At 39.3% G+C, this 10531-nt stretch overlaps 2 protein-coding genes across 2 annotated transcripts in view; one reads left to right on the top strand and one right to left on the bottom strand.

Annotated features, from left to right (window-relative positions):
- LOC116699058 (pre-mRNA-splicing factor ATP-dependent RNA helicase DHX15) overlaps positions 1-6131 on the top strand; it is an 11394-nt gene extending 5263 nt beyond the window's left edge. The window contains exons 5-14 of the mRNA XM_032531439.1: positions 239-457; positions 563-730; positions 857-943; positions 1150-1299; positions 1461-1569; positions 1687-1878; positions 3282-3404; positions 4258-4448; positions 4598-4767; positions 5646-6131. Coding sequence (XP_032387330.1) covers positions 239-457; positions 563-730; positions 857-943; positions 1150-1299; positions 1461-1569; positions 1687-1878; positions 3282-3404; positions 4258-4448; positions 4598-4767; positions 5646-5763 — 1527 coding nt within the window. The 3' untranslated portion in view covers positions 5764-6131. The remainder of the gene's footprint in view (positions 1-238; positions 458-562; positions 731-856; positions 944-1149; positions 1300-1460; positions 1570-1686; positions 1879-3281; positions 3405-4257; positions 4449-4597; positions 4768-5645) is intronic.
- Positions 6132-6584: 453 nt separating this feature from the next.
- The window catches only part of LOC116701640 (uncharacterized), a 12989-nt gene continuing 9042 nt past the window's right edge, over positions 6585-10531 (bottom strand). The window contains exons 12-20 of the mRNA XM_032535446.1: positions 10410-10525; positions 10169-10272; positions 9908-10062; positions 9587-9755; positions 8235-8358; positions 7949-8058; positions 7579-7793; positions 7317-7425; positions 6585-7159 (exon numbers count right to left, since the gene is read on the bottom strand). Coding sequence (XP_032391337.1) covers positions 6949-7159; positions 7317-7425; positions 7579-7793; positions 7949-8058; positions 8235-8358; positions 9587-9755; positions 9908-10062; positions 10169-10272; positions 10410-10525 — 1313 coding nt within the window. The 3' untranslated portion in view covers positions 6585-6948. The remainder of the gene's footprint in view (positions 7160-7316; positions 7426-7578; positions 7794-7948; positions 8059-8234; positions 8359-9586; positions 9756-9907; positions 10063-10168; positions 10273-10409; positions 10526-10531) is intronic.

The raw sequence follows: 10531 nt of genomic DNA, 5'->3' as shown, positions 1-10531 counted from the left end.
CTTGCTCAGGGACACATTGGTTGATGTATCACAGTGGGTATTGAACTCAGATCTCCCACACCAAAGGCATGTTATATCGACTGCGCCATCACCACCCACATCTACAAAGGCAGTGTTTCTTTACTGCTCTGGGGCTGGCACTGATTTAAATGTACAGACACAAACGTATCGGGGCTAAAATGGAACAAATGGAAACGTCAGAAAAACATTTACTGCACCATTTTTCCTTCATGCACAGGTCATCGTCATGAGTGCCACGCTTGATGCTGGGAAGTTTCAGGTGTACTTTGACAGTTGTCCTCTCTTGACTATTCCTGGACGTACACACCCTGTCGAGATTTTCTACACCCCTGAACCAGAGCGAGACTACCTTGAGGCAGCGATCCGCACTGTCATCCAGATTCACATGTGTGAGGAAGATGAAGGTGACTGCCTTCTCTTTCTCACTGGTCAAGAGGTAAGACTTGTTGCACTGGCATTGCTGGTCCAGTGGAATTCTCAGTATAGGTGCATAGTTCTGTTTTCCTCAACGCACAACTGTTAATCATATTTTTTCTTTTAGGAAATTGATGAGGCCTGCAAGCGGATCAAGCGTGAGGTAGATGACCTTGGACCTGAAGTCGGAGACATCAAAATCATCCCACTGTATTCTACGTTGCCACCACAGCAACAGCAAAGGATCTTTGAGCCGCCTCCTCCAAGGAAACCAAATGGTGCAATAGGAAGAAAGGTACATTTTAACTAATGGAACAAAAGAACAATGCATTATACTGCGTGGCTTTACATTATGTGTCCATTTGCACCTACTTATCACATTTTGTATTACACATTTTATAGCCTGTTGCTTTATCCTCAGGTTGTGGTTTCGACAAACATCGCTGAGACCTCTCTTACAATTGATGGTGTGGTGTTTGTCATCGATCCTGGATTTGCCAAGCAAAAGGTGGGGGAAGCGGAACTCCACTCACAGGATTTTTACTGCATTTAATTCTGTTTGTGTGTAATATGGTGCTGCAATAAAAACTTGGATGATCCTGTAAAAGTCATTGGCATAAACGCAGAGGCAGCTGGTTTTAACCGGAGCTAGAGCTCCCTTGTACATCTCAGGTCAACTATTTAATTAAAAAATGCTTTCAAATTTGTGTCCAGGTTTACAATCCCCGTATCAGAGTTGAGTCTTTGCTTGTCACGGCCATCAGTAAAGCTTCGGCCCAGCAGAGGGCAGGCAGAGCCGGCAGAACACGTCCAGGGAAATGTTTCCGCCTTTACACAGAGAAGGCCTACAAAACAGAGATGCAGGCAAGTGACAACAGTTACAGACGTCTTGTCTTCTTCACCTTTTGAGATTTGGCACTAGACAAAAACAAAACCTCAATTCAGCCTAGTCTGAATGAATACACAGTGTTTGCACAGTCATGATTAGGTTTTGTTTATTAACATTGTGAACACCCCCACTCCAGGATAACACATACCCTGAGATTCTTCGATCCAACTTGGGATCTGTGGTGCTGCAGCTGAAGAAGCTGGGTATTGATGACCTTGTGCACTTTGACTTCATGGATCCACCAGGTGAGTTAGTCTGCAGCAGGTACAGTAGATTAAATGATGAAGCATTTATGGATGAGAAAGCATTTATGAACCGCCATAACGCTCTGACCTTTCTACCTGTCTCTTCCCTCTCTGCAGCTCCTGAGACACTGATGAGGGCCCTTGAGCTACTGAATTACCTGGCAGCTCTCAATGATGATGGTGACCTGACAGAGCTGGGGTCCATGATGGCAGAGTTTCCTTTGGACCCCCAGCTGGCTAAGATGGTCATTGCCAGCTGCGAGTTTAACTGCTCTAACGAGATCCTCTCCATTACTGCCATGCTGTCAGGTAATGCCCAGGACTGGGCTGACGTCTGCCGTCCCTTCTGTAGGCCAAGTGCCAAGTCTCTTGGGGGTTAAACACTACTCACTAGAGGGAAAAGTGTCCCACCCAGAATTTAGTGGTTTTACACAGCATTTTGGAACTCATGTGAATGAAGACATGTCTATTAAGCATACATAACTATATATTTAGTTTGGTGTTACTGAAGTTTTTTTTTTTAATTGCCTTGAAAGTCTTGATGTGGTATCCCAAGCACTTCTGTTAACGCCTTTGGATGTGCAACATGCACATTTATGACGGTGTCAAAATAGAGAAGCCGATTCACTTTAGCAGGACGTAAACAAAACATTAATGTAAATAATTTATTGGTCCACTGAAATGTGAAAGTGTTTCTGGATTTAATGCTGAACATTATTTTGTTTAGACCAGTTGACAACAACTACATACAGTTAGTTCAGTATATCAAGTTACCCTCTGAATTGTAGTTACATCCAGATGTGAGAAAGTGGCAACTATGATATTTTTGGTTTTATCTTTGAGAATGCACACAGTGAGGTGCAGACCAAAATATTGAACAAAGCTTTTCATTAAGCCTAAGGAAGTATTGTGTTGGGATTATTTTGTATGTACAATAATCAATATTTTCATGGTATTGAAAATCAATCTAAACGGCATTTTTCTTTCCCCATAGCCATGCAGCCTACATATGTGTATATATTTAATCATCAAAAAGGCTTTTCAATCCACAAATTCAGTTTTGGTTGGACTGCCTTTTCACTCTGGACCCCTCCACTTAAATTTGAAAATTCTTTTAATTACATTTTAATTAAACTTTTAATTTTAGGTTAGAATTTGTTATGGCCACAATATACCCAGAATTTTTTTAATAGTGAGTGAGCCTCTTCGGGAGTATTGCATCACCAAGGCATGTGGATAGGGCAGGCACCACTTAATACTGTATTCATATTCATCACATTTTTTTAATTTTCTTTTTTATTGCAACAATGCACTGTGAATTTTTACCTATAATCATTGTGCGTAGTTATATATGTAGCCTGAAAGTATTTTAAAAAAAAGGCTTAAGCATTATGTCTCAATACGAAAAAGTATAATTTCTGAATCTTGAAAAGTTAAAACATTGCTGCTAGTGTCCCTAACACTTTGTAGTTGTGTGAAAACTCTTGTTTTACAGATGTGGTTAAATGACCCCCTCTCTACGATCTAATAGCCATTACAGTTGGGAATGACCATGTGAAAAGACTGCAGCCCCTATGATAGAGCTTGTGGTCCTGCCCTGTCCCAGCGCAGTGTCGAGTGCCCTAGCATCATATGCTTTGCTCCATTTTTGTGTGAATGTTTGACTCATCCCTATGGGCGGCTTTGTTGGGGCCCATACCAACCTTGTTTAGTCCCACAGTGTTTTGTCCGCCCCACGGAGGCTAAGAAGGCAGCAGACGAGTCCAAGATGAGGTTTGCTCACATCGACGGAGACCACTTGACGCTGCTCAACGTCTACCACGCCTTCAAACAAAGTGAGCATCAGTCTTAAAGATGCCCATGACACAAGTTTCAAGAACTAAATATACTTGTTGGGTGTTTTTTCCACAAAAAAAAGAATAAAATTCACACCAAATTAAAAATATTCAAACTTCCGGGTTCCTCATCTTCATATAACGTACATTGTAGACTTCAAGTTTTAACATCATACTTGTGTAAGTTAAACATCGGATTTTCCGAAACCAGTTGTGATGTAACAAAATCCTGCTCGTACGTACACATCTTAAACTCAGATTTAAGGTGAGCAGAGAGAAACCTTTACTCTTCATCAGATGAATGTGAAAACAGACTTTGTGTGTCAAACTAAACATACGTCAGTCAGTGAAAGTCAAACATCTAATTAACAATAGATTTGTTTAGTAGTGGGGTGCTTTAAGTCGTGGGCATCATGTTGCACAAAGTACTGAAATGCTTTGGTTTGGTCTCCACTGAGTCACAAGAAAAGTGTGTTCTTGGGTCCGTAGGTGCTCCACCGTGTTTACCAGCTAGTGGCTAACTTGGTCTGTCTGTTTATTGCTGAGCAAGTAGCCATACAGTGGCTTTGCTAGCTTTTCGCTAAGGATTTTATTTAAAGGCCAAGAATCCAAAACATTGTTCCAAGAATCACAAATGCTTCATTGACCAAGTATTTGCAAATTTGATTAGTAGTCATCTGTGGGTTTCACAATATAAGCTGTTTCTTTTACATTAGTCAGTTGCTGCATTGTTTATATAAAAAAACATTGATTAGTGCAGCGTTATGTTTTTTGCTTCCCATACCCGTTTTTATTTTTCATAATGCAAAGACAATGAACCTAAATGTCTGAATCCTTGTTATACTTTTTCCAGACCACGAGGCTAACCAGTGGTGCTATGACAACTTTGTCAACTACCGTTCACTGATGTCTGCTGACAACGTGCGGCAGCAGCTGTCCAGGATCATGGACCGCTTCAACCTGCCCCGTCGGAGCACTGAGTTCACCAGCAGAGATTACTACACCAACATCCGCCGAGCACTCTGCACCGGCTTCTTCATGCAGGTGAATACAGATTAGTAACTGTTTCTACCGGGGGGGGAGGTGTGTGTGTGTGTGTGGGTGGGGGTGGGTGTGGGTGTGGGTGTGGACTGAAACCCCTCTAGTTATCATTTATTTATTAATACTTTTTTTTTTTTTTTTAAATCCTCCAGGTGGCTCATCTGGAGCGTACAGGGCATTACCTCACAGTCAAAGACAACCAAGTGGTCCAACTGCACCCATCTACAGTCCTGGACCACAAGCCTGAGTGGGTGCTCTACAATGAATTTGTCCTCACCACCAAAAACTACATCCGCACGTGCACGGACATCAAACCAGAGTGGTATGTGTGCAGAGATTTTAAATTTTAGTACTCTATTTTCCAGAGGATAAGTCGCATCAGTCAAAAAATGCATCATGAAGAGGAAAAAAAAACATAAGTTGCACTGGACCAGAAGTCGCATTAAATTAGAAATTTATTTCACAAAATCCAAGAACAGAAATTTTATCTGGAAAGGCAAGGTGTTAAATAGTACACAGAACAACAAGCTGAATACGGTAGGTATCCATCAAGTTAATGTAACACATTAAATTATTCAACTACACAATAGCACACAGAACAACTACCAGGGTGTGGAGTTGTAACTGCACCATTGACAAGCCTCTTCCGGCAGCACGTTGTTCAAGCACCCATCTACCTCCAGGTCTGGCCATCTTGCTTTCAGCCCGCGTTTAGCTTCCTTTGTTTTCTTCTTTGCATTTAGAGTAACCTTTTTGTCAGTCCCTCACAAGTTTTTACTCACCCCAAACTTTCTTTCTGCTGCTCGATTACCGTTTTTTGGCTGCTTATTTTACTACCTGTAGTGTGTAATCTGCGGAATAGGATTTTCTTTTTTAGGGCATTTTGTGTTCAGTCTGTCTCAGTTGCCTTTAGGAGCAGCATATAGTTGTCACAAGCTTAGAGCGCTCTCGCATGGCTGTAGACGGTAATGTTTTCAGTATGAATTAGCAATAAAAACATGTTCAGTTATATATATTTTAATAAGTCACACCAGACTTTAGGTTGCAGGACCAGCTACTTTCCGTACTATAAGTGCTACTTATATTCTGGAAAATACGGTAATACAGTTTCATAAAGATACATTTACAGTATGTAATTCAGCTTTGATAGTAAATGATCTCCTGACAGACTTATTCATGGCCTTCTTTTTTCTGCTACAGGCTGGTGAAGATTGCACCCCAGTACTATGAAATGGGGAACTTCCCACAATGTGAAGCTAAACGACAGCTGGAGAGAATCATTGCCAAACTAGAGAGCAAGGAGTATTCCCAATACTGAACAATAGCCAAGAAGTGTCCTGGATAACAACTGCATACTTTAGTTTTAGATCTTTCTGTATCTTAATGTTTACAATTTAGCATTTAGATTTTTATATTTTGTTTGCTTTTTGTCTTGTTTCTTTTCCCCATCAATGTTAATTCTGTAACTAAGTGTAATGTCTGATGAAATATCAGCAGCAAATATTAGACCTGGCTATAAAAGATTTTCAAAAGGATTATCAGGAACATGTCATTTAGATGTGGTTGATTTTCCTTAAGGGGATTGCTGAGTCATAAAGATTTGTGCTTGCTTTGTTTCTTTAATAAAGGAGCTTTGACTTAATTTCTGTGTACATATTAATTTGTCAAACCTGTTATTGCAAAAGTGGTGGTCTCCCTTGAGTTTGATTCCTAGCCAAGTCCTCAGGCTGGTTTATGATTAATTAGTACATATGATAATACCACCACTGGTACAGTACAGTACAGGCTTGTAATATTTCAGTATGCTTTATATTTAAATACACAGTGGTTGTTAGTGTTTTTTAAATTTATTTTTTTGTAATTCTTAGCAACTTTATTACAGTTCAACTAAATGTGTACTGTCTAACATGTAGCTAATCTTAAGATGCATTGTACAGATACAATACTAATTGTGTGTTCAGGACACAATCCGGTCCAACTCACTTTTCATTAAAATGCATTTAGTCACATATGTACACACTCCAGATAATTCCCTTTTATACAGTGGTCCAGTGTGGTGAGGACCAGCAAAGGATTATAACAAACTTGGGAGTTAAAAGGTGAATAATGAGATGAAAAAAATGTATTTTAAATATTTATTATATTTCTTTGAATACTGGGCAGTTTTACCTTTTCAAAAAACTTTTTCAAATAAAACCATCTGAGAAGGGAACATCACTCTTTGGGTAAACTGCTCACAGTAACATGTAACAAAAGCTTGTGAGTTGGCATAACATGGTCATCAAAGGTCATTACCACCTAAGTATTCTTTTTTTAAATTTACAATCAATACAAATAGAGTACAATCTCCAGGTTTTTATCACATCTCCCCAAATAACCTTCCGATCAATATGTAGATAGCAGCTAAATGTAATTCTACTTCAAGCATAAATTGAAAATGAATTAATTTGAAAGTGGAGACCGTTCATACTGTCATCGCTCACTGATGCAAGAGACGGGTTCGCTACCACTGTTGTTCAATATCCTCTATGGTCTCTGGTAGACACCTGTTGCGTGTCTCTGACAGTGTTCTTGCCACTACTCCCCCCAGTACGGCTATAGAGCACAGGACGACCTGGGGCAGGTCCTTCCACACCTCATCCAGTAAGAGAATCAAAGGAGCCACAGCTACACCAGTTCGAGCCATGAACGAGTTGTAACCCATACCATTCTGCCTAGAAAGACACAGAAGAGACTAGCTTCAGGCCTCTAAATGAGGATTGTATTACTTTTATGTAGATTAATAGCAGATCTGGCTGGCAGTGTAGAGTGATCTCTGTATATAGATATGTTACAAATCCAGAAATGTGAAAAGAAGGAATGCATGGTTACCTTACTACAGTGGGATAGAGCTCAGAAGTGTAGAGCCCAATAGTTGCAAATGACGCAGAGGAGAACCCTTTTCCAATGACAGCCACCACTGTTCTGACAACAGACATATCTGAAAACAAGATCAGTGACTGAAGGATTGCTTTTCATTGTTGCAGGCTTTAATTTAATAATGAATCTCTGTTATTGAAACAGTTACATTTATAAAAAAAAAAAAAAAAAACCTAAACCTTAGATGCAAGTCTGTGAACATCAATGGATCTACCTTTAGGTATTACAATGTTGATTCCAAGACAGACGCCCACCATCAGCAGAGCTCCCACCTCAGTTCCTCTCCTGCCTATCTTATCCAGTAAGTAGTAAACTGATACTTTGGCTGGGAGCTCAATTAAAGCATAGGTAAACTGAGTGAGGTAGATGTTGAGCCCAAAGCCTGTGATGTTGAAGCTGATGCCATAAAACGCAGTTGCCACACAAAACCTAGAGGAAGAGAAAGTAAAGACTCATATACTCAAATAGTTTGTTAAGATTCAATCAAAATTATTAACCTGGATTTGTAACATTACATAAAACATAAGACAAACTATATTTTACAACCTAAAATGATTGAGCACAATAGAACTGGGAATACCAACCACACTATACCAGTACATAGGGCCAGTTTCCTCATTTTGGCTGTATTTATCAGATCGAGGTACGAATAGGGCCGATCTCTTTTCTCAGTCACAACAATAGTGGACAGTGTCTGAAAGAATCCAAAGCAGCATTATTCTCTAAACCATATGGTAAACATTTAAATGATTAACAACTATAATAGTGTATTAGACAACACAAACTAATTGCAATCTGACAGATGACAAGACTGTTGATGATTTTGGTTTATTTTTTGTGAGATTTAACCATTATCTGGACTATGCTAACCTCTGTGTTAAGCCTGTGAATGAACTCCTCTGTTCGGTTCATCTCGGCACATATTTTCAAATACTTCTGAGCTTGCTCCAGCTTTCCGTTGGCAATGAGCCACCTTGCCGACTCTGGCATCCACCTAAATATTGAAGGCAAAGATGATTTTTAATTCCGGATGGATGACATGATAATTAATTTTATTGCATGTTTACATTAAAAACAAATTGGATGAATAACATGTACCCTAACTTGTGTGTCTTACCTCAGTTGGGTACAGAGGCAGCACAAAAGTAGCATACAAAGGTAAAATAGAGGTAATCTGCAAACTGAATACTACAAGCTGAAAATTTAAGAGTACTCCACCAATTAAACATTTCACTGCTACTGTATAATATTGTTAGACTCACAATGATCAAAGTCCATGCAAAGGAAACAGAGAATTTGGTGGTAATCAAACTACTATCAGTTTGTTCTGATCTGGCCAAAATGTAGCATATACTATACAGTATGTAGTAAACAAAAACAAAATCTGCAGTATGCCAAAAATACTCGGATGTTGCACTACCAAAAAAAAGTATTATTTCAGTTTTATACTGCGTTCATAGAAAGTATGTAGTTGGCAGTTTCAAAATAATCAATGTCTTGTTCAGTCTCTAGATAAAGTTTCCTCACACCTCTCCAAATATACTTGCAGCCAAAATACCAAATAACTAATGCTAGTAACTCTACATCCCCAGATTTTTTTGTTTTTAATTTTCAAACTTGCACTTAGCCCAAATTAAATTTCACTCAAGTGACATCACTTTTCTACCTTGTTGATGATCCGCCATGCTGTGCAGCATAAGTTTATCTAAATTCAGTTTCTACCCTAAATACAATGATATCCAAAACCTGCATTCAAATGCATTCTGGTTGTGATGATAGTTTACGGTTTTAATATTGCAGCCATGAGAAAAATGAGGAATTTTTAATAACCTCGAATTCCCCTGTCATCTGTTCAGACCTGAATAAAGAGTTACGAGCATGGCAAAAAGTAGGGGACAGATATAAGATTATAATAATGTTAATTAAATAATATTGTGTTTATTTACATTCAGATGTTGTCCAGCGGGCTGCTAGATAATGGGCTACTCTTGATTTGCACTTGCTCTTAAACTGCTGTTAAACCTTCGGGAAATGAAGCTTTAAAAGATGGAACATTGTCTAATTCAATATTTCAGAGTTTCCAATATTAGTGTGCAAACTACATAATTTTTTTTCCTGCCAGTGTTTATCTTTACCCAATGCCAACCACCCCAAAACTGCTTCAAGCACTTACAGTAGGGGACATCTGGTAGACTAAAAAGATCTGAGCTTTTGAGTCCTACCTCCAGGTGATGATGGCCAAGGTTAAAGGGGAGCTGACACTGACAATTAGCCACCGCCAATCAGTCACAAAGTAAGCAATAGCTGCAAATATTATGTTCCCAAATGTCCAGGATAAGCTGTCAATCACTCCAACCAATTTCCTGTGCTCAATGTCCACCCACTCCACACCTGCAAAGAACAAACACCTCATCACTTTACAAGGATCAAAATACACAAAACACAAAAAATATTTTTGTTTTTGTTGACCTAGGCTTCTGAGGTGAACTCAACATGATACATGGTATGCTTACAACAGAAATTAAAATATCAAAATATATTACTGAGGACTGTTGAGACAATGACGATGCCGGTGATGCAAAACCCAGTGAAGAACCTCAGCACACAGAACATCACGTAGGATGTAGAAAAAGCACTTGCAATAGCAAAGAACATTCCAGACACATATGACAACAGCAGCATGATCCTTCGGCCAAACCTATACGGAAAGGCAGAAAGTTTCTAAATTTCAATTTGATTAAATTGGTTGAAGCACTGGGTATTCTAAGATATAAGCTAAATGCCAAGAAGCCATGGTGCGATACCTGTCACTCAGACTTCCAAAGGACACGGCTCCAAACATCACTCCAACAAAGAAGATGGTAGCAGTTGCTTTGTTTTTTCCTCTTCTATCACACACCAAGTCCCACTTGTATAAACAAATAAAGACAGAGGTTTACGCATGAACATGAGTGACTTTTCCCTTAAAGATGTTCATGGTGGTGAACCAGTACATTTTATGTTGTTTGATGTTTTACATATACAGTAACAAGAAATGAAGTTCACCTGTGAGGTCAGGGTAGACTTGAAGGTGCTGTTATCGTACACCCATCCATTCTGACATGGCACTGTGGGTAGTTCAGTCATGTCTGATAAGTTGAGCAGCAGATGATATTGAGGCTCTGCAA

Source organism: Etheostoma spectabile, chromosome 2, assembly GCF_008692095.1.
Source record: "Etheostoma spectabile isolate EspeVRDwgs_2016 chromosome 2, UIUC_Espe_1.0, whole genome shotgun sequence".
Lineage (NCBI taxonomy): Eukaryota > Metazoa > Chordata > Actinopteri > Perciformes > Percidae > Etheostoma > Etheostoma spectabile.
This window is presented reverse-complemented; position numbering and strand designations above follow the sequence as displayed.